The sequence below is a fragment of the Callorhinchus milii genome, unplaced genomic scaffold (genome assembly GCF_018977255.1).
Source record: "Callorhinchus milii isolate IMCB2004 unplaced genomic scaffold, IMCB_Cmil_1.0 Scaffold12, whole genome shotgun sequence".
NCBI classification, from domain to species: Eukaryota; Metazoa; Chordata; class Chondrichthyes; order Chimaeriformes; family Callorhinchidae; genus Callorhinchus; species Callorhinchus milii.
In genome coordinates, this window is record NW_024704753.1 from 19,847,131 (window position 1) to 19,870,625 (window position 23,495).

The following is a 23,495-nucleotide window of genomic DNA, read 5'->3' on the forward strand; positions in this document are numbered from 1 at the left end:
TGGCTTCACACAGTTACCTCTGAGTTGGCCAATCTTGCCAGGGTTAGGAAAGATTATGGGCCTCGTAAGAGCTCCACATCGTGGAGAAGAGAATTGAATACTCTGCAATGTCCTCGTTGTCTCTGTGGCCAGATCAGCTGAATAGAATGTTGTGGCCAGAAGGGAGATCTGATCTAAGAAGATGCACCTGAGAAAAGTGGTTTAGGGTTTTAAAAAATCCTCTTCAAAGAAGAGAATTTTACATGTGTGAAAAATTTAAAATAAATTCTTTCACAATAGGTGGGAAATTTGCAGAAAAGGATGTTCAATTGATTTGACGCGTGGTAGATGTCTGGAACCCTGAAAACTGTTTAAAGCTGTTCAAATTGTATAATTTTCAAATTATCAAATGTGTAAATAACTGTTTAACTTAAATGGTGGTAAATCTTTTGACAGGAAAAAAACGAGCCAAGAAGCAAATCAAACCGCATTGTTCCTCCAGGCAAAGATTACAGGTGGGATTTAAACCATTTGGGATTAAATCCAGATAAAAGCATTATTTTGCGAAAGTGAATGTGGGAAAATTTTTAAAGGGAACACAATTAAAATGTTCCACATTCAATAGACTTAGGTACAATTTTTATACAATGTCTGCAATAAAATGTGAAATGTGGGTGAAATGTAATTTGCATTGTTTTGGTCAGCCAGTTCAACTATTCATGCTTAAGAGTAATTTTCCTGGAATAACAGAAATCATTCATCACGAAGCCTTTACTCCTATAAAAATAAAATGGAGAATTGCCCTTTGCTGAGTTTTACTGTGAGTTTGCTTGCTTGTAGATGTGATTCTCCACCAGTTCCGGCCGTGAAGAACAAATTGCTTCAAATGGAGCCGAAGCAAGTGAATGACCCTACAAATCCAGCTCACAATGTGAATGTCGACCCGGACATCAAGAGGCCTCCATCATCCAAATTTGTTCCTTACGTCCGCACCGATGAGGTGTACCATTTGGATCCTGACGCTCCAATGTCAAGGCCTTCAACCAATGACCCTCAGTACAGGCACTGCAAAGGTACTTTGCCTCCATTACACTTGCACTTACTGTCTGCATTGAATCACGGGAAATGTAGTATTGATCCATCGCTGCACGCGCAGAAGAACTTAATTTCCCTTACTTCAACGTGATTCCAATTCATATAAAATCCGATTTAATCACTAATCTATACTGCACATATGCAATTCACTGCAGCCGGTAAATTTGCAGGTGGCGACGAGTCAAGAAGCCCATTAACATAGTCTTGACCATCACTGTATGTGCACTTGCCAACTGCATTGAATTGCCCACCTGCGGTATACATTATTGATTACATTGGATTTTATATGATTTATACAGTTTGCCTGCAACTCAGACTTTGTGCAGGTCAAATAATGTGGTCCTGATTGATACAATCTATGTGAGTTTTACTGTATTCAGATTTCCACGTCTTTCAGTGACTGACGACTCGCAGATTCACAGCTCCACTGCAGGCCACGAGAAAGATCCCTTACTGAACCCCGATCTGGTGAGAAACCGGGAAAGGCAACAGGCTATTCTGAAAGGGCTTTCTGAGCTTCGCCAGGTAATGTATTCTGATCAGCCAGTTATAGCATAAGGTCGCTTATGATGAGATGAACTGTGCAATAAGTAGCTGCCGAGAGAAGCACTGTTTATGTTTTGACAGACTTGCGCAATTATAACAAAGGTATAAAGCATTGTATTGAAACGTTCAGTTTCAAAACTAACATCCAAAACCCAGTGCCACATTAAATCCTTTCCCTTCTCTCCCCCAGGGTCTAATGCAGAAACGGAAGGAGTTAGAGACCAGTCTAACTCCCATTGTTTTACATCAAGATATTCCCTCTCAGCATATATGATAAATTAGAAACAAACTGTTCTGAGACAGCTCAATATGCCCTCTGACATTCATGGATCAAACAGTTAAAGCACTTTCATTACTGGGTAATCTGTAAACCTATTGGAAATTATTGAATGCACTGAACCACATCTACTGGCTGCTAGTTGTTTTTATATATAATTCCTCTACGAAGTTTACATATCAAGTCACCCGCAGTTATATAATAGGTTGTACTGTTGGGCAGCACTATGCAAAAGTAGGAACGGCATTGTCTTCTAAAGTGACAAAAGACTCCGTTTACTTGAAATGAACAGCTGAGGCAACTTTGATGGGAAGGGAAGGTCAGATTTCTTTAGGGCTTCCTGTTCCTCATTCAATTTTGGACTTGCTAAGTTGAGCTTGAAGAGTTAATGAGTTACTTTCTGTTCCTCTTTCAATGTTGCACATACTATATTGAGAAGGCTTTTCTACTAGTTGACTACTTCCAGGTGCAGATAGAATAATTTTGTTTTTAGACCAGTCCTCGAAATGTTTCCTCCCTCAGAGCCACTGTGTAACAGTGAACTGTGCCCTATGCAGAATACCTGAAGTAAACATTGGGGATTTCAGAACACTCAAATTGCAGCTTATTTGATTGACCATTACCTCTACTTTTAAACTTGTGTTAAATGTGTTGTGTTTTTGAGTGATTAATAAAGCTTTGTTTTTCATTATTTTGGCAATTATGCACAACTGAATAAATTGTGCCAATCAGTAATTGTGTGAGTTTCACCTCTTAATTTTTGTTTGCAAGTTGTTTGTCCAGTTTGGTTTATGCGAAATGTATTCTAGACCACAATTCAAACCCAGAACTTTCTGTCTGTGGCCCCAAATCAACATTGGTTTAGCAAAAGCCACACAGTGCCATATGAGTATGTAAGCAGTACAGTATCTACGGCACTAAATATGCTTAGTTACCAAGTCAGTTTAATGCGCACAACCGATCATTTATAAAGCTTTATAAAACAGGAAATTTAACTTAATTTCAAAACTGAAGGGAGTAGATTTTAAACATTTTATTAATACAATGGAAGAATTTTACAATATTTACATTAAGTGTATGCAAGTGTTTTATTTAAATGCTCGAGAAAACAAAAGCCAATACACTTGACATTGAGGTATATGAATACAGTTAAGTACAGCATATTGCTGTAAGGCCAAATAAACAGTACTAAACATGCATAACTTAAAAAAATTCATGAAACTGTACAAAATAAATAAAATCTTATCAAAAACTGAAGATCATGAGTACGTTTTTGAAATCTTAAGCAAAAATGCATCTTTTTAACCACATTTGTCAGACTAATAAGCTGATAACATGAAATGGTTGAAACTGTACACCACATATAATCAAACAGATTCTGATCACACACACTAGTGTAACATGCTTCAAAAGAAGTACTTGCAGTACAGTTTGACCTGGGACATGTGATCAGTCACCAAAAATTGTATTTAATATAAATGGCCAGTGAACTATTGCAGTTTGGGCCATGAGGATTACACAATTCTACATTAGTTTCTTAAATAAAGAAAATATGCAAGAGATTACAAAAACATTTAAAGATAGCAAAGGTTTTTAAAAACTTGCTTTAAAGAGGCACCCAAAGGAAATTAAGGACAAAGATTCAACCATTAAATGAATCACTATTGTGAAAAACATCAAAAGGACCAGATAACATTTTTAATTTCAAACAAAACAGGTCACTAATCAACACATACAGGGTGTACCCATTTGCTAATCCATAATGACACTGTCCGTCCTATCAGTTTCAGTAGATATCAGCTTAGAAAGAAAAAGGTCTTCAGACATCTTGACTAACGTGTACTCCAAAGGGTAAGCACCTGCTCGAACAAGTTTTACAAAAGTTCATCAGGAAAAAAACATATGTTTGTACTTAGTATTGCTGTTTTTGCTGCTGCTGTTGGTAGGTCAGCGGAGATTCACTGGCCATACTCCAGGAATGATCCCAGCTACTGGTCATTTTGTCATTCTCATTGTAAACCATGTTGTGACTGTATCCAGGCAAACAGAACTTACTTGGGTCTTGATTGTTGTGATTTAGAGAAGCAACATATGAAGGCTTAATTCCACTGGTTAGGAAACTCTGATGGGTCATTACATTAAAGTTCCTGTAGTCTGATTCTATTTGTAAATGTGGGTAGAACAAACTGCTTTTGTACATACACTCTTCTGCTTTGGTGCCTTTCCTGCTGTCTCTAATTTGTGAAGTGGAAGCAGCAACATTCAACTGGACATTGTTGAAATCTAGTTCGGAGCTTGGGGCCACATTAGCCTCACCTGATGGCAGCTCCTCCTCAGGCTGACTCGGGTTTCTTTCTGTTCCATGAACCTCAATGTGTGAACTGTCGGCAACATAAACATCTTCTGACTCTTCACTACAGATTTCAATACGTGGTGAATCATCTTCAGAATCCAATGACATGTCCTCTTCATCGTGGTTTCCTTCGCTAGTTACCAGATTCTCTGCATCAGCACTTTCTGCTTCAGCTAAATCCAAAACAGTTGAAGAAAATGTACCTGACCATTAGAGATTATCAATTAAAAATTAGATTGGTAGAAAAGTTTGAAAATTAAGTTTTTCTGAGCATATGAAGAGGAAATTCTCACCAGCAATATTTCTTTAGGAAAAATGTGTTAATGTGGAGTGGCGATCTCACCAGTGGAAACTTGTCGGAGAAAATTCCTGAGCTGCAAAGTGTGAGGGATCTGAATCACCAGTTAATAAAAGTATGTCAGTGATCAAGTCACTCCTTTGAGCATTGCATTACGATTTACCATGTCTTGGGTGTGACAGAACTGCAGCACCACAGACGACATAATACTTGCCCTGCAGCAGCAAATGTCTGAATTTCTTGTCCTGGAATGTAACAGACTGACAGCTGTACAAAGACTGGTTTGTCAATCAATTAGAGGCCAACTGATTTTCTATCACCCAAACTGAATGGTGGGCAGACCCAGAAAGTGCATGAAAACAGAAGGAAATTTTAAATTAGAAATGCGATAGATATTAGAAGTAAAGCTTAATAAAATCAAGAGAATAGAGAAACTGAATGAACAGAAGCTAAATGTTATTATTTGCACTTTTCAGCAATGCACAGTCAATCTTGTAGTAAAGCTGCTCCTGACAGTGATAATACAAGGGTCTGTTTCAGTGTTATTCTGCAGGAGATGACACATAGAATAACAGCCCATGGAGACGAGTTCCCAATGATCCGGTCACACCTGCTGTTAAGTGTACATCAATTCAGTTCCCTTGCATTGCAAGACTCAGCAATTTTTCTGAGAGAAGTTTCCCTGACAAGGTCAGCACTCCTCACTGTTTAAACAAAATCAATGAATAATTAACCACAGGAAAAATTTAAATAAATCCAAAAACCTTATATTATTGTGTATTCATATCGGTTTCCGCCAGACCAGTGAATATCACAATAAATGTTTAATAGCGTGTATAGTAAGGGTTCATTTTAAACAAAAATTACACTTCAAACAAACGCTCTGGGGACACTAACTTCCGTGAGGGGCGCTATGTAAATGCAAGTTATTGTTTTGGTTCCTTGTAATAAATATTCTATTACATTTGAAGTCTCTTGAGCCCAATAATGATTTTTCAGGTAAATGCTCCTCCATGGAATACTATATGGTACACAAACCCTTATTTCATGATACTGCATTTGTAGGAGGATGAATTCCTTTAAAGAAAATAAAGGCAACCTTAGAAAGGTAATCTATCATTGGATGGAAGAGGGTAATGTAATGCCTGGTATGCATTGCATGTCAAGCTATTAAAGTGGTGGTTGGTGAATTCTAAGCAGTTATGAAGTAAGAAGAGAAGAGAAATGAGATTTATTGCGACAGTATAAATAGAAATTGTGATTTCAATTAGTTGATAATGTTGTGGTAAGAAATAAGGTAATATACAGTCTTTACATTTCTAATAGAAAATGAGCTACTCCCAATAACTGCGTTAGTAAAAGTCAAATAAACTCAAACTGCATTAGTTGAAACGGAACACACGGGAAAACAAGAGCTCTAATTTCAGGGAATCTCCTGTCTCAAACACCTCACTTACCTTGTAAATTCTCTTGAGATTCTACTCTCAACTGCTTGTTCTCCACACTGGAGCTGTGGTAGCCAATCAGACTTCTGAAGTTGTTCACAAAGTCCTCTACACAGGCAACTACAACTCCACACTGAGAATAGCTGGGAAGAGTCTCCAGATTTTTTTCTAAGAGAGAAACACGCCCCGAAGTTAGAGAGGGAAAAGCAATGACACGACCATAAGATACTACAAATGACTTCCTGTGATTGACTCCCTACCGGTCAGGAAAACTACGTGTCTGTGCTGTATGTTCTGGGCTTGCAGCTTCACTAAACATTCCAGTTCAATGGTGTTCCGTGCTCTAGAGTCACAGTCGTGGTAAGAGAGAACTTCCACCACATTGCACTTCTGATACTTATTCAAAAGTGACAGAATATTCAAGGCTGCTGTATTGGTCCTGCAACACAATGTGTAAATGGAAATCAGCTGATTAGAGTATTTATATCGTTACCCAAGTAACGACTAGAAATCAACAAACAAGTTCTCAAATTCTACACAACCTGATGTAAATTTGTCATGGTAAAAAACACTAAAACAAGACACAAACCTGGCCTGCTCCTTTAGCCTCTTGTATATTTTGCAGTGAATTTTCCAGAGCCACTTGCTTTCAGGGCTGCTCAAGTCTTCCAAAAATTTCAAGAACATCTGTAGTTTTTCTGAGGGGAATATTTTAAATCGGTTAAATCCTCCACACACTCAATTAGTGCACAACTCTTTGTAACCCCTTGAAACTTAAAAGCAAATTGATGAGGCAATCGAATATTCCAGTCTCTCTGCTCTACCCCAGTGGGTAAAATCAGATTTTCAGTCAATGCATAGGATGGAGCATCACAGGCTATAAGGTCTTCTATCTCAGAGAAACAAATCACACGCCCATGTCCAAACAAACATTACATTTTCAACAGTCCTGTCACTACGTTCAAAATAGGAATGACTCCTGATCAGCATTAATAGCAAAGACACAAGATGAACACAGTCCAGCTTACCAATCGTGACAGACTTCAGATTTAATACTGTTTCATCAGACACCACAAATCCACCAGACACAAATAATTCATTGTACGTGTGATTCTGTACATCATCCAAGCTTTCCACTCCAGCAAAACTCACAGAGGACAGCTTCTTCAATGACATCAATAATGGGATCTGCAATCAAAATAACCCACAGCCTTTTAATTGAAACACATAATATCCAAATTACTTCTAGATTTGAGGAAAGTTTGAAAGTACTACATTAAAGTCAGTAACAAAGATTGTCTTTGCCACACACTAACCTCAGGCTGTGTGGGACATACACAAGGTCAATGTATGGCTTGGGCGCAATGGAGACTAGATTTTGACATGCATTTGGTATTTATAATAATACTTGCATTTTATATATACACCACTGACTGCCTCATGAAAACATCACTGAACAATTCTAATACCATCTTGACAACTAACTCTTTTACTTTCTCCAATACACCTTTACGATCATTTTAAATTAGGCACTTTTAAATTAAAATCTCTCTGCACTCACATAACAGAACATCAATTCACATATGTTTTGAAAATAGTAAAATCAATTTGACAAAAATACACGCAAGTTCTGTTACCTTGTGGATGTGAGCTGCAATGTCTTCGTTCTGGATTATGATCAATAATTTATCCATACAACCATCTTTCAGAAACTGATTGGGATGACACTCCTTATTTCCCAGTCCAGTCAAATATTCCTGCATTGTATGGAATTAAGAAATTCATTTAAATCAGCTACACAATTCCCACCTTTTTAAAACAAAAGTGAAATTGCATTGCATTAGACAGCCCCCTTTCACCTCGGGAGGATGTCTCAAAGTACTTCACATCTGACTGGGATGGAGTTCCAAGGAACCAAGGGTAAAAATTTGCATAATAAGAAAATAACATCCTGATAAACAGACGTCTAGATTTTAAAAGGAGTTTAAAATAGAAAATGTCCATGTTATCTGCCCGTTCCTGTTGGAAAGCATGTGTGTGAGGATTTGAATCGGGCTGTGATGTCTCTTGCAACTGAATGTTTCACCACACTCACTGTCTGGGCTCACACAAGGTCACTTGGACAAGGTTCAGAAGGGCAGCCGGGCAGCATAGTAGGGGCTGCACTCCAGCACATCCCAGCGCTTTAGGGAGAGGAAACATAAAAACACCTACCCTAAGAATGTGAATCAATAAATGTTGTTTGGGCTTTTAACTAGGTATTCTGGGTTGGGGTGAAGGATGAGGAAATCAAGCCACAGATGTTGTCACTTAGCATGGATCTCTCTTCCCACGATTCTCTACGGAATTGTCACTGACTCGGGGCTGGCTTGGACCAGCTTCACTGTTGCCAAACATCACATTGCTAAATGAGAACTGATCGGAGACAACACAAACATGGATGGGAATACAATACCTTTATTTCTGCACAAACTGATGACGTTTCCTCAACTTCAGAAACGTAAAACTTCACTGTGTTCTTTTGAACGTCCTTAATAATTTTAACTAAACTGCAAAACATTTCAGGCTTTAGCTGCTGGATCAGGTTGGTGATGCAGGGCCGAGCTTTAGGCAGGTCTGTCATTCCACTGACTTCCTGCAACCCAACACTACTTAGTCCAGAGGTCAGTTGTGAAGGAATAGGCTTTAGAGAGTCACTTTTGGGATCTTTTTCAGGCTCTCGTGTCTTTTCACTACAAGTCTGTCCATCGTATGTACCGCCAGTATTGTTTACAGCCTCCTCTGCTGTGGGCTTTAACGTATGTAACCGAGAACTGGTGGATGCATCAAGGTCTTGTACAATTGTACTGCTTGCTGCAGTCCTGTTTTGCACCGTTTGTGCCAGGTCTTTAGGAGAGGTTGGATTCAAACACACGTTTTTAAAAGATCGATGAGAGCAGGCATCAGCAACTACACAATTCATCTTCTTGCGCAATTGGCTCACGTAATTTTGGACAGCAACATCTCGTGTGCACACACTGGCAAATCTGGAAAGGGAGGGAACCTTGCTTGGTGTAGAGAAGGTTGGCTGTTTTTTCTCAGCACTGTAACGGACCTTTTCCTTCTTAAGCAACTGTCGCATTTTATTTGCAAATGTATTGTATTCCAACAACACCATGTTCTCGATCACTGAAGCTGAAGAGTCTTTTGAAGCAGAAAGATGCCCGTTGGTCTCATAGACTGTGGGGTCCGGGTCATCATTCTGGAGATCCGGGACATATTCGTTTGAAACACTGCCCGCTCCAGCTTGAGAATTGGACGGCGAATGATAATGATTAATGTCGATCTGTCGTATTATTACCCGTGGATCAACGGGGCACGAATCCTCTGGTGGTAAATAGAACAGTTGTTCATTCCGTGATTTCATATCTACAAACGAAGACAACTATTACCGCATATTCTACAAACGAGACGCAAGAAGGTCGATTATATTTATCCTTACAACACAACAGCCCACTGTTACTCAGGGTTCAAGGTTTATTACACATTATTATGCCAATACCCACACATCAAATGTCTGTATATAAACTGTGGATCTCTTGAAAAGAAATCTTAAATTGTCACAAATCAAAGTAGCTGCTGAAACTACACGACAATCTTACGTGTGATAGGGACAAGTTTCCAGTTAATCTCGTTTTCACTGCCGCTCTCTGGTGTACTTGGTTTCCTGCTGTACAGTTGTTCGAGGGATGCATTTGTACAGGGACTACAAGCATCAACGCTGCCTGCACTTTCCAAACTCTGCTCCTTGATAAGAGATCAAAGAAAATATGCGTAAGATGGAACACAGAATAAATATTCAGCAATTAAGTACATAACTTGTTTACAGGATAATGTCTAGGTAGGATAATGGCTTTGAGCACTAACATAAAGGGCTCTAATAAATTGAGAGATTCCTGAAGTATTGAATAGTAATTATCCAGAAGTTGAAGTAATCTCCCCCCAAATCAGTGTATTTGATGCTACATTTCTGTGCATCGGTCTTGTGGCTTATGACTTTACCAAAACTCAGAATTAACTATAAAGACTGTGCTTTAATTTCCTGAAGAAGAAAATATAAAATTATGCATACTCTACATTCCTTAACAATGACCAAGTGAGATTGGGAACAACAAAGCCCAGCTCACCTCTGGATATTCAGCCCTCATATTGTGCTGTGAAACATTTTCTCCAGAAGGCTGTTCATTAGTTTGCGTTCTGAAATGAATATTATCTGGATACGTTGGACAAGAGTCACTTTCAAACAATCTTGGACTTTCTGGATTGAGACTGGATGGAAACCCTGCCTCGGAGAGTTTTTGCGTCAATGCCTCATTCTGTGAAGTTGGATCATCATTGTTTTTCTGGGTCTCCTTGTGCAATAGCAAATTATTCTGGTCCCAGCAGTAATCAGCAGCATTCCGACTCACGTCATCACTGCTTGAGCAGACAGACATTCTTATATCCTGCTTTAAATGAGCTCCAGTGCCAGGGGTCTGAGACGAGGTGGATTTAAGCACTTCCAGTAACAAACCAACAAGTTTCTGAGTGTCTGGAGCTAAAGATGTTGTGGCATCCGACTGTCTTAAGACAGTGTCACTGGAGACAAGCCCGTTAGTTTCTTCAGGACTCAAATCAGACAACCTCAATGATTCACTATCTCCCAACAAGCCAGAGAATGGACCACCTTTAAGAAAAGAAACACGTCTGGTTAACTCGAGAAACATTGGGCCATTAAGAATGAACAGTTAGTGCACCTTCTTATGGGAATTAGTGTTCATAATAGAACGACAAAGGAGAGACAGCTATGAGTTCAGTTGAGGCTGTCGAGCTTTCCTGAAAAGTGGAAGCGCTTAGAGGTTTGGGTTCAGGACAGTTTAATCCAGTTTAACAGAGCTTTCCACTGCACTCGTTAATAGCAAATCAGTATATCAACTTAATCATCTAGTCTGAAAAGTATTCAGATAAAATTGCATCAAATAATAATTTCCAAGTCTGCTCTAAAGGTAGACCATAAGACAGTAAAATTCCATCTCGCACCAGGGAAACACTCACATGGGCACAGACAAGCTTCTTTATTCCTATCCTTGCACTGTGAGTGTAAAACTTCCTGAAATCAGATTCCTGCTACAAGGTACAGATAACATTTTTCAACAAATATTATTCCACAAATATACTCTGGGAAGCTCCTAAAAATACAAGTTTCCATGAAAACAAAGCTGCTCGTCTTTCCACCGATTTAACTCCGTGCAATAATGACAAATTCTCCAAGGCCATTTGCAGCTTCAGCAGATGGGTCTCTGGATTATTAAATAAACTGTTGTTCCTCTTCCTTTAGTCGCTCTCTAGCTATCAGAGTAATCACCACAATCCACTTTCTATAGTCAGAGTCCTGTTAAATAGAACTGTTTGATACTTTTATGCCTGATTTTTCTCTTCTCTCAATACACTAACCCTGCTCATCAATCGTTTATATAGTAAATATAAAATACACAGTTTGCAGTACCTTGAGTGGTCTTCATGCGTTTATGACTCCTCTCAGTGACACATACTAACTTCCTTTTCAACCCAAGATTATTTTTATCAGATATACAATGTGCAAGTCCTTCGATATTCACTACACTGGGTTCACCAGGTCTGTGCCTTTTCCTGGTGTGGATTAAGTCAATAAGTTCCTGAATTTTATCAGGGTCGTAATCAGCTATGTTCACAGAGGGTATCATAAAGTTGTAGTCAGCCATACTGCTGGTGACTGTGGAGTTAATGGGTTCCTCAGGAGCAGGCTGTGGTTCGAGTTTCTGCTTGTCTCCTGAACACTCCAAGGGTGGACTGGGAATCTTGGCCTCTCGATTTGGATGATGTTCCAACATCTCCAAAGCTTTAGAAACGTCAAACTGGTAATGAAAGGGGTTGAAAAAGTACGAGCGCAGGATTCTGTGAACATTTGGTCTCTTCTGCCTGACTGTAGAAAACCGTCTCTCCTCGTAGGGAGGGAGGGTGAATTTAGGTTTCCCATTCTCAGCAGAAGCTTCTTTTCCTGAACAGTTCAAATAACCCATCAGATTATTTTCAAACGCAACATCCATTGTTGTCTTCTGTAAACTGTTGGGCAGCTCTTTCCGAATTCTGTCCAGAGCAAAGTGCAGCGCAGGAACAAGTGTAGACAGCTCAGGTAATGCCTCAGGGCCAATGTGGGGAACTGCTGTCGTCTCCGCATGTCTCTCTGTTTCTTCTACAAAACACCAGACAGGAAGATCTCAGTTATACGTTAGACAATTTCTCAAGTTATGTAACCGAGGACATTTAAACTTCTTTTACTTTATCTTTGCAGCACTCGCTTTGGAATGATATAAATACAGATTATACGGGGGGGGGGGGGGTGTTATCTCAAATTTATTATCCACTAAAATCTAGGAATAGTGACAAGATAACATTCTGGAATAATTTCTCCACTCCAGGGCTGGAAATATTTTTTGGTAAAATAAAATTTCTGAATTCTGGAGTCAAGAGACCCACACCTAGCTTTAAACCCAGAATTACGATAGGTTGATTGGAAATAGGAAAAAAATTACATCCACTGTTGCCGTGGAAACTTGCAAGTCTGCACAGCTTTATTCTGCCAATAACATACAAATTATTTCCTGGACATTTTCTGGCTACTCCACAGAAAATACACATGCGCACACACGTACGATATCGTCTGCTTACCAACACTGGACATCATTCGAGGCTTTGGAAACAAAAACAATGCTTGAAGAAACTTGGACTTTGAGCCTTGAAATTCTAATTTAAAAAGAATGGAGTAGACATAAAAATACATCCGGATTGAGAATTCCATCGACACTAGGTGAACGCACCCCTCAGATCAATCCAGACAATCAATACAAAATTATTCAATAGAAATGAATAGACTCACCATCATTCCCAGCCATTTCTGACGGAGAAAACAGCAGCAGGAATCCCTGGTCGCCCAGTGGTTTGATAAGAACCTGTGCATCAAAACAAAGGCTGTCTTTGAAATAGTCTGAACATAGTGCACAGCCGATAAGACCCAATAACTTACGCACACACTCAAAGAAACAGAAGAGATTACTTGCTTTTCGTTGCAAATTTGCATGCATACACACACACACGTTGATTTACATCGCACTACACAAGCTTGTCAATATTTACTACAATTCAATACCAGGTAGATTTATGCTTCCATTTACAATCTGAGCAAACACACAGAATACAGGGCAAGAAAAGCCATGTTTAAGGGAACGAGAGTAATTTATTTCAGTGATAATTACACTTCATAAATCTCAGCATCCAGAACATCAATTCACTCACCTGTTTATCTTCTTCCAGCTTATGAAGCAGAGCCTCCAAATTGCTACCAGTTTTTCCCCGTTCCACAAACTCATACAAACTGTAATACAGTCCATTCCTCAACGCTGGGGAAAAAACAAAGAGAAACTGGTAACCTGGGTTAGCAAATAATGAATAACGCAGCTCAGTACTAAAGAAATCACAAATCAAAGAACATTCATAGCAATAGGTTAGTCAAACTTGGATGTTTTTGCAAGGTGGGGGAGAAAGAAAAGGGAGGAATGAATTTTCTTGAGCAGTGGGAGGCAGAATATTGTTCCGCTTTCTCAACCCAATTAAATTGGAGCCAATCGTAATAAAAATAATCCTTGCATTTGATACAGCGCCTTATCACATCTTTGAGACGTCTCAAAGCGCTTCATAGGATGCACTGTAACGTGAATTGATTGTTTATTTTATGCCGCTAAATGCAAAGCAATATTGTTGTGAACAATAAAGCAATCAGGAGCAGATGATCAATGTATACTTTCCACTCCTCACCACAAAGCTCAATGGGCAAGTCCTAGAAATACACAACTAGGCTTTCGCGGAAACCACGATATCAAGTGTTAGTTTTGTTACTCAAGTGCCAAACCTACCACACGTTAACAAAGCAAGGCTGCTAACATTCTTGCCCATCCAGAACAATGCTCAGATACATCTGATGTTCAGACTCCATACAATAGTACCACCAGAAAATGCTATAGAAGTGAAACATCTTAAACAACAACAACAAGATTCCATTTATAGAGCGCCTTTCATGTCGGGAGGACATCCCAAGGCACTGGACATGCACTGCTGTGAAATATAATCTGCTTGTTGATGCAAATAAGGTTGATTGTTTACAGAATGTAACAGGGCAAGGTCAGCCCCAGTTGGTGTATTGTTATTCTTGACCAAGATGGTTGCATAAATAAATGTATAACATGTGATAAAAGTAAAATGTGCTCATAATAATGTACACATTGTCACATTGTATGTGTTGTAGTGAAGGTTGCATCAATGAGAAAATAATTAGTCAAGGTTGCAAAACATGCTCACAAGCTGATAAAACATGTGAGACTGGGAGAAACTCAGCAAGGTGTTGAGACTACGGAAGCGGGAGTAAATGCAGAAGGAAACAACTAGGGTGTAACGGCTTGGACATGCAGTAGAGAACCGCTTTTGATAATCCTTGCATTTGATATAGTGCCTGATCATGCCTTCGAGACGATTGTAGCTTTTGCTATAATCAACAAAGCAAAACTCCCACCAGACGTTCAGGGAGCCACCTACACACCTACCTACACAATGAACAATCCAACCCTCGCTATCTTGCTCTCAAACCAAGAGAATATCTGCTGGCTGACAACTCTGATATTGTCATCAGTGGCGTACTCGAAGTTAAGTGTAATACTTACTGCCGGTTATATTAACCTGAAACTATATTCATGGGTTTCTGTAATAAATGAATTGTTAAGCAAGATTGTTATTCTCAGGTCCTTGTTTCTATACTTTGACTAGACACAGAATAGCTGGTTCTGTTCTGCCCACACCTTATGACATGCTAAATAGAGTGATTAGTGCCATTCTGATCATTTATAACAATACCAACACACACAACAAACAACAGCTTTTCTTAATCAGACCAAACTCTTACCTTCTCTTAACCCACAAAAAGTATTTTTGTGGAACACTGCCGCTGGTACTTTGGTTTTTAAGCAATCGATGCTCATAACAGTTTCAACATCAAGTTTTTCAGGTCTAAAATAGAAGAATACTCAATATAAGAATAAGTTTTACATATTTGACTGCCCAACAAAATTAAATAATCCATTTTAAGATATTTTAAACTAAATTATGCATTGAGTTAATTACCATACAGCAGACAAGGTGTTTGAAACACTGTATAACTACCCTGTCCGAGGTTCAAACTCTCCACAGAACGTTAGTTTTTGTGACTTTTCAGTCTTCAGCCCACCTCAGAGAAACCCTGCAGTTCTCTTTTCCAACAGAGCCTTTCAAAGCAGAACTTACATTCACAAAGAGATCTGAGCACCCAGATTTACAGGTCATAAAGAACAGAGTACAAGTGCAAGGAAACAATGTCTAATGTGCATAAAATCTTCGCTAGATCACACCTGTAACACCGTCTGCCATACTACAAGCACATTGTATCAATGGAGAGAGTGCAGTGCACAATATCAGGAAGAAAGAGGGGTACGGCCGACAAGGGACAGAATTAGGAAGAATGCCCCCAATTGGAATGAGGAATATAAACACCAACACTGACAATTTAGTCCGAATGGCTTGTTTTGGTGCTTGTACTGTCTATATAGTTGTGAAAAGCACTATATCAATGCAAGGATTATTATTATATATAATTCACAGCATCAGCACGGTCAGCAAAACCAATATCAAATTTACTTATTTCAAATATTTCCATTAAACAATAATGTGTGAAGAAGCAACCTTACTTACAACTTCATAGGCAGGAATGGCTGGGAGGCTGCTCTGAGGGAACCAAAGCAAAAAAATCGCCCCTTATTCACCAGTTGTCCTTTCCACACAGTGTAGTGAGACTTTCCTGCACAAAGAAAACTCTTTGATATTTGAACCAAAATACAACAATTGTACATTTATGTCACAACATTCATGTCAGGAGGACATCTCGAAACACTTCCAAGAGGAGCCTGTGAGACGGAGCTTGGGACTGATGTGAAGGGATGTTCATTGAGAACAATCAGGGCAGCCATAAATGTGAAGATAAAATTAGATCTTTTGAGAGGTTTAGATTCTTTAACAATGTGAGATATTCAATACATTTAATCATCAAAACCTGGAGGCTGAAGATAAACTATAAAAATATATTTTTCACCAGTTCCATCTGCAGAAGAATGAATACAGGCAATGATTCGTGGGGAATGATATTGTATCAATCCCCACAAAAATCTCAATTATTTCAAACATGGAAAAGAACAAACAAATTCCCTTACATTTATCATTTCTCTCATAGAAAACTGACAATTATAATAAGATCGTAGCAATAATGGGCTGTGGTGGGGGAGGACATGCTCTGCAGTTCGGGATGGTCTGCAGCCTGTGTAAGGACGAGCTCGGAGAGGAAGGGAGCCAATACAATTCACATAACATTTAAAACATATGAACAACTGCAATATACATACCTGACTGGATGTCATCCATGCTGCAGAACAGAAAGAAATTCATTTTACTGTTCATGCAAGCAATGTAGATCCAATTTCAAAAATAGTCCCATCTCCTTCTCCTCCCACCCCCGGCCTCTCTCCAATCACAAAACACATTCCATGCTTAGGGCAATCTAGTGAACATTTAATTCTTTATAAGTTTTCAAAATATATTCCAGAGAACCTTTTTCTAAAACAGCTTTAGTTTCTTTCTACCCTCCCCATGAAAGTAAAACAACAGTTTGCATTTATATAGTGTCTTTCACGCAGGTTAGCGTCTAAGACTGTTGACACAGGAGGACTCCAGGAGGAAGCTACTCTTCTGGAAGCTCATATGAATTATAAGGCACAGGTTCCTACCTGAACACCGCTGATTTAGGGGTTTTGGGAATCTTGTCTTCCTTGTAAACAAACGAGACCACAGCATATGGGCAAACATGCCTCGGGATCTGCCTTACACCTTCACTCCCAATTTCATAGAGATAAAACTGAAAATTAAAGAGTTGCAAGTTTAATGAAGTTACTGGGATACAATCTTTCTCTGCTGAACATCACTTCTGTTCGTGCTTAGCAAACACCTGCATTTAATAGCAATTAGCTAAATTCTGAACTCCAATCCCTAAGGATTGTCTGAAAATAAACAGCTCTCTTATTTAACAAAGACTTCGAAGGATGACTGTGAGGTTATTACAATGATTGTGTTGAAAAGACACTGCACGTTTTCAAAATGTACCTGAGTAATGTCAAATGCTCTGTAAGTGAAGAGTGAAGTGACCCGGTTAAGGTTTTTGGAAACATGGCAATCGTGCTTTGGTGTCGGAGGGGTGAAGTTCTTGGTGGGATTATCAAACACAGCTTTTACTCTTCCCTGAAATAATCAAAGAAAATAAGAAATGAGCAGGGTAAGTATCCCACTTTATTCCAGAAATGATTCGGCGCAGGTCAGTAAAAGCCAGATTGTTGGGGGTGGGATTACTGAAGTTCAACCAGCTGAAACTAAAAACACCCACCTTTATGATTTTGAAAATGATAATATCCGCCTGTTTTCCAGTATCCAAAGGATTGGGCTGAAGTATATCAGAGTATTTAGAAAGATAAACACCTGGGGACAGAAAAGAGCAAACCTGTTATTGAATCCTCAGGTTAGTCATTCTTTTATGAATATCTCTTGCATTAAACCAAATACATGGGCATAATTAACCTGGAATAATTTTCAGCAATAACTTTACAAATTAACAAACCACTCTCATCTGTGAGAAAAACAATTATTATGGTTCCTTACCCATTGCAGGGTTTCCAAGAATGGTTACCTTGGATTTCCCTACAGCAAGTCCTTTATCACAAATGATGGAAGCCTAGGATAGACATAAGAAAACAATGGTTTAATCCAGTATTAAAATAGGACATCTGGTTCTAGTTACAGTTCCAATAGTCAAAGTACATTATCACAAAGTACATGGTCGGAGTACATCAATCTATTACATGTAGTCATCCACAAGTACAAACCCAGGACCATTCTTAACAACCAAACAGTTCAACCTGTGTATGGTTTCCATTTATTTATATGAAGTGTGCTCTGAGACTTTACCCCGGGAGAAGGACACTATATAAATACAAGTTGGTGGTTTCTGCATTCTCCCCTCGGGTGGATGCCACCTACTTACTTGCTTGTGAGGAATTCAGCTGCAGGTTAGTAAGGCTCAAGCCTTGGAGAGCCCAGAGTGTGAGGTACTGTTATTGGAGTTGATGGTTAGATAACAGCGCAGCCTGATGTTGCGATACCAACTTTGTGCAGTATGAGACATGAGATTCATCAGTGTGTGACGAAGCTCAAACTTAATTTGCATGGCACAGGAAGTGAGACAATGGACATCCAGTTCAACTGCATCGCACCTCATCCTCACTCACTATCTTTTCACATGTCCATAGACAGACAATTTGTTTCCTTATATGGCAAGATACAAGTACATAAAGTTGGTGTGCACAAAGTCACAGGTTCCTGTTTTTGCCATCTAGCATTTAAAATTTGCAACACCTTAACCACTATGTTTCACTATACCATGACTTGGCTCTTTTGTGCAGATGTACTTAACCCCCACATTCCGTAGCCTTTGATTATGACTTTATAGCGAAACAATCCGATATATTCTTATAATATTTTCATTTGAGAATTGACCACACCGGTAAGCTTCCTGAGGCTTATCCAGCCAGGAGAACAATTCCCAATAGGATTTTGGCTTGCAGAGTTATCAGGATTCAAGTGGGAAGACTTCCAGTGATTCATCTGCTCCTCCAAGTCATGCCAACAAGCCAGCTTGGCTGCTCCTTAATCAATTGCTGTTTCCAGACATGTCACCTCGAGGCCAACGCAGCCCCAAAGAGACGAGACTTACTTCAACTAAAGTTGAACAAAACTGCTTTAAACTAAAACAGAAAGATACACACACACCTCTGAAGGGTCAACTAGCAAGAAAGCGTACAATTCAGCGAGTTCCTTCTCAGTCCGACCCTCAGTTCTCAATTCTTTCCGTTTTTCCGTGAACTGTAAGTTAAGATACAAAGATTTAATTCACAAGCACAACAACAAATTACATTTGTATAGCACCTTTCACGTCAGGAGAACATCCCAAGGCACACACACATGGGAAGTATTCCTGGACACGTTTAAGACAGTGCAAGTAATCAATCCACCAACCTCTTTTTCCAGCTTGTCATTGTGAATCATGCTGGCCTTCACATAAGCAAAATTAGTACTCGACAAAGTCTCCAGGTAAGAAGAACTGAGAATTTTCAAAATATCTTGCTTGAATTCTCTGGAGGCCACGGGTATAGATTGGAAAAGTTCTGAAAGCAAAAGGATCCAATTAGTACAATGATACAGTGGTGGTGATGGGGGAGTATGGAAAAAACAAATTGCTATATTTGAATAGACTGCAACTAAATTCACGTGAAGGAAATAGTGGAGTATATTGGTGGGTAAACAGACCTTTGTTCCAAGATCCGTAACAGCCATGTACTAAATGGAAATTTTCAGTGGTTGAGGGACTTTGCATGGGACATATGCAAAAACTGCCCCCTCATTTGTCTACAAACACACTCTACATCATAGAAAATGCTTTGAGGTGCATAAGAAACTTTGTCAAATACAGTAATATACTGAATGAGATGTCTAACACAGCCTCTGTAATAGCCCAAATCATATGCATTCCCCAACTCCTTTCTTCAACATTTCAAATACTTCAAGAAACATGCATTTTACTACCTTGATAACCTATACGTAGTACACTTCTAAGATTGTGCTGGTTTTAGAAATGAATATAATAACTAACACGAACAAGCTTTGGCATCTCAAACGAGCTTAATCAATTCCAGAAAGAACAGGGGAGGGAACCAAAAGGCTCTTTTTGTCCAAGAACGCTCCACAACCGTGATTCAAGGACAACGTGCATTCCCAGGATGAAAGCCAAAGCTCCCAGTAGATAAGGCTGCGACGGAGTTTGACAATACACTAATCCAGTGGGTAAGAACAAAGGCTGGTTGTACAGTGAGTCACAAATGCCCCCACACCCCCTCCCACTCCCCCGCATTTGACGTTGCACTGATTTGTAAGCAGAAGGCTTCTGAAGTGCCAGTGAACGAGTCAGTTTTCGTCAACAAGAGCTTCGCTTGCAACGCGCAGCTTGGGGGCAGATACCAGCAGAAACGGTCGAAAGGACGATGATGATAACTGGGAGAGAATCTAATAAAATAATAACAATCCTCGCGTCCGACACAGCGCCTTCTCGCGTCTTCCAGACCCCGCAAAGCGCTTCACAAGATACACTGTAAAGTGCAGTGACTGTGTGTTTCGTGGGCGAAATTTGTAAATAAACTTAATTTAATCAGGACTGAGGGAGAGGCAGATAGAGAGAGCGCGGAGGAGAGACAGTGAGAGGGAGGGAGAGACAGGAGAGAGGGAGAGGGAGAGACAGGAGAGAGAGAAGAGAGAGAGAGAGAGGGAGAGAGAGAGAGAGAGGGAGAGACAGGAGAGGGAGGGAGGGAGAGACAGGAGAGAGGGAGAGGGAGAGACAGGAGAGAGAGAAGAGAGAGAGAGAGGGAGAGGGAGAGACAGGAGAGGGAGAGAGAGGGAGAGACAGAGAGGGGGAGGAAGGGGGAGTGAGAGAGAGAGAGAGACCTTTCTTCTCTTTGTTCTTCTTGGGGATGTGAAAGGCTTTGCGAGCCGCGGGGTCTCCGGGTTTGTTGGTGTTGTTGTTGTTGTTGTGCGGGGCGGGGGCCGGGCCCGGGGGCTCCTCGCTGTGGCTGTGAGCGGCCGCCTCCTGAGGAGACACAGCAGGCGGTGAGGAAGATGAGGATGAAGATGGAGGAGGAGCTGCTGTTGTTGTTGTTCCCGCCGTGTGTTCGCCATTTTGTTGTTTGGAGCTCGAGCCGCTCCGGGTCACGGACGGCGCCGGCCTCAGGCTGATGGCGGCCCCGGGGCCGCACTGGCTGCTCGGGGGCCTCCCCGCGCCTTGGGTCCGCCTGTTGTCGTCGCTGTCGCTGCTGGACGCCATTGTGTGTGTGTGAGTGAGTGAGTGAGTGAGGGGCTGAGGCGGCTTCACGCTCCCGGCGCCATGGCCTCCGCTCCGCGCCTTCCCCGCCTCAGCCAATCAGCGGCCGCCAGATAGAAGGCGGGGCCTTCATCGTCTTAGCCAATCAGCGGCCGCCAGATATGGGGGCGGGGCCTTCAGGGTCCTAGCCAATCAACGGCCACCAGATATGGGGGCGGGGCCTCTATCTTCTTAGCCAATCCACGGCAACCAAGCTGGGGGCGGGGCCTGGACACGGGGGTGGGGCCTGTACGCGGGGGGGGGCCTAGTCATGGGGGCGGGGCCTCGACACGGGGGCGGGGCCTGGTCATGGGGGGCTGCACACAGGGGGTGGGGTCACTGTCACAATGGCCATCACCCGCAGCTTCACTGTGCAATGATCTGCAGGTTATTCGGTGGCTTCGATCCCGCGGCTGTTTGTGGGGACGTCGCTGGGTTTCACCCACAAAACACACAGTCACTACACTTGACGGCGTGTCCCGCGGAGCGCTTTGAGACGTCTCGACGACGTGATCAGGCGCCGGGTCACACCCCGGGATTGATTAATAACGTCGAACGGCAATGCCCCCAAAATTATGTGCGCACTGTCGACAACAACCTGCATTTATATAGCGCCGTTCACATCGGGACTGCATCGCAGAGAGTCCAACCTGCCCGCACTCCCCATAAAGGGCGGGGCAGAGGGGGGAGGGCACAAGACGCAAGCCAGAACCCACTGGGCAGAGGGAGCAGGAGGCAGGGTGTTAGGAGGAGGTGGTGGCAGAGGTTGGGGGGAGGACAAGAATCTTGAACTGTATCCTCCGTGTGATGGGAAGACAGTGGAGTCGGGTGAGGATGGGGTGATAGGGTTGCGGAGGCTGGTGGGGGTGAGGATGATGGGGTCACGGAACCTGGTACTGGAGGACATGGGCTGCAGAGTTAGTTCTGGATGATCCGCAGACTGTGGAGAGAGGAGTTGGGGAGGCCGACAAGCAAGGAGTTTGCATAGTCAAGTGTGTGAGGGTCTCGGCGACCTGCGGTGTGAGACAGCGGTGAAGCCGGGCGACATTGCGTGAAGGCAGACCGGGTCATGGCTCAAATGTGGGGTAGAAAGGATAGTTGAGGGTCAAACAAGGTGCAAAGTTTCTGGACTGGCTCAGTGAGGTGCATCCTTGGATGGTGATGCTGGCAGCGCCTGAAGTGAGGAGGTGCCGATGGGAGCCAATCAGAAGGGCCTCGGACTTGTTGATGTTCAACTCTAGAGAGTTAGCTCTTGATATCCGACAGACGTTCTGTCCTCTTCAAACCCATATTCAACCGTGCTATCTCTGTTTCATGGTAGACAGGATGTTGTGGTAACTCGTCAGTGCCATTTAGGACCGAATTACATGGTAGACAGGATGTTATGGGCAATCTAAATTGTGTTTGAGTAAAGTATCAAAGTACAGAAATATACGAGAAGACACAGCTACACCTTTTACTTCTGAAGAGAAGTCCTGTCAGTGTGTCCGCCGGGCTCGATCACTCACTGTGCATTATTTTGCTGAGTGTTGCTGGAGAGCTGCTTGAGTGACTTGACCTAATAAATTGCTTCAAACTTAAGTCCAGATGTCTTTATCAATAAACAAGAGAGTTGTCTTGGCCTCGAAAGACACTGACTCTTCAAATCACATAGGAGATTGCAAAGTGACAATACAATCATAACCACCACGACACTAGGATCGACAGAAAATATTACACAGCAGCAATGCCCAGACCAAGCTCAAAACATAATGCAGTGTAATTGGTGCAGGTTGTTCAGACAACCACCAAAAATAGCTTGCATTTATATAGCGCCCACACGGGGTAGAGTCCCAGTGGTTCTCAACCTTTTTGGGCTCATTTGCCTGTTGCAACCCAGTAAATAGCTTTAGTGCAAAATAAACATCTGGCTTACAAAATATTTCTTACCCACAATATATAATACACACATTAATGTAATGCATAAGCACTAAATGCAGCAAATATTAAAATGTAGTACTTGAGCACAAATCACAGGTTCCACATAATGAGAAACTTGAGCTTGTTTCTCTTTGATGAGTTGATCAAAGTTTGGTGTCATTGTAGCTTGAACAATGTAAAGGTCCTACTCACCATCAAGGCTGAAAATCCTGTTTCACAGCAGTTTGTAGTACTCGTGAATGGGGTTTGATTGGCTAACCACTGGCACCTGCTGCTGTTTAACCAGTTTTATCTACCATAACCACTGCAGCTTCTAAATTCTCCACCTTTCACAACAACTACTGCAGTTTGCATTAGTTCAATGAGTGGCCTTAGTAATTATCAGCTGCCAAGACAAGTTGTGGCCGGACCTTTACAATCATCTGTAGTTACTGTAGAAATTG

The 23,495-nt window shown here is 41.2% G+C and overlaps 2 protein-coding genes across 7 annotated transcripts in view; one reads left to right on the top strand and one right to left on the bottom strand.

Moving 5' to 3' along the window:
• The window catches only part of ccdc66 (coiled-coil domain containing 66), a 17,224-nt gene extending 14,361 nt beyond the window's left edge, over positions 1-2,863 (top strand). The window contains exons 16-19 of the mRNA XM_007890534.2: positions 436-494; positions 820-1,052; positions 1,472-1,599; positions 1,811-2,863. Coding sequence (XP_007888725.1) covers positions 436-494; positions 820-1,052; positions 1,472-1,599; positions 1,811-1,894 — 504 coding nt within the window. The 3' untranslated portion in view covers positions 1,895-2,863. The remainder of the gene's footprint in view (positions 1-435; positions 495-819; positions 1,053-1,471; positions 1,600-1,810) is intronic.
• tasora (transcription activation suppressor a) overlaps positions 1-21,184 on the bottom strand; it is a 23,223-nt gene extending 2,039 nt beyond the window's left edge. The window contains exons 1-24 of one of the 6 annotated variants that reach the window (XM_042339443.1): positions 20,721-21,184; positions 19,242-19,390; positions 18,996-19,088; positions 17,829-17,901; positions 17,557-17,648; positions 17,280-17,414; positions 16,907-17,034; positions 16,526-16,545; positions 15,822-15,927; positions 15,001-15,104; positions 13,344-13,447; positions 12,928-13,000; positions 12,720-12,794; positions 11,518-12,243; positions 10,160-10,698; positions 9,635-9,779; positions 8,449-9,401; positions 7,631-7,750; positions 7,022-7,181; positions 6,583-6,691; positions 6,254-6,432; positions 6,006-6,161; positions 4,544-4,624; positions 4,359-4,423 (exon numbers count right to left, since the gene is read on the bottom strand). In XM_042339443.1, the coding sequence (XP_042195377.1) occupies positions 4,590-4,624; positions 6,006-6,161; positions 6,254-6,432; positions 6,583-6,691; positions 7,022-7,181; positions 7,631-7,750; positions 8,449-9,401; positions 9,635-9,779; positions 10,160-10,698; positions 11,518-12,243; positions 12,720-12,794; positions 12,928-13,000; positions 13,344-13,447; positions 15,001-15,104; positions 15,822-15,927; positions 16,526-16,545; positions 16,907-17,034; positions 17,280-17,414; positions 17,557-17,648; positions 17,829-17,901; positions 18,996-19,088; positions 19,242-19,390; positions 20,721-21,096 (4,650 nt within the window). In that variant the 5' untranslated portion in view covers positions 21,097-21,184 and the 3' untranslated portion in view covers positions 4,359-4,423; positions 4,544-4,589. Of the gene's footprint in view, positions 1-3,670; positions 4,424-4,543; positions 4,643-6,005; positions 6,162-6,253; positions 6,433-6,582; positions 6,692-7,021; positions 7,182-7,630; positions 7,751-8,448; positions 9,402-9,634; positions 9,780-10,159; positions 10,699-11,517; positions 12,244-12,719; positions 12,795-12,927; positions 13,001-13,343; positions 13,448-15,000; positions 15,105-15,821; positions 15,928-16,525; positions 16,546-16,906; positions 17,035-17,279; positions 17,415-17,556; positions 17,649-17,828; positions 17,902-18,995; positions 19,089-19,241; positions 19,391-20,720 lie in introns of those variants that run through there. The other 5 variants (XM_042339442.1, XM_042339439.1, XM_042339440.1 and 2 more) reach the window with 5 other exon arrangements.
• Positions 21,185-23,495: the final 2,311 nt, after the last annotated feature.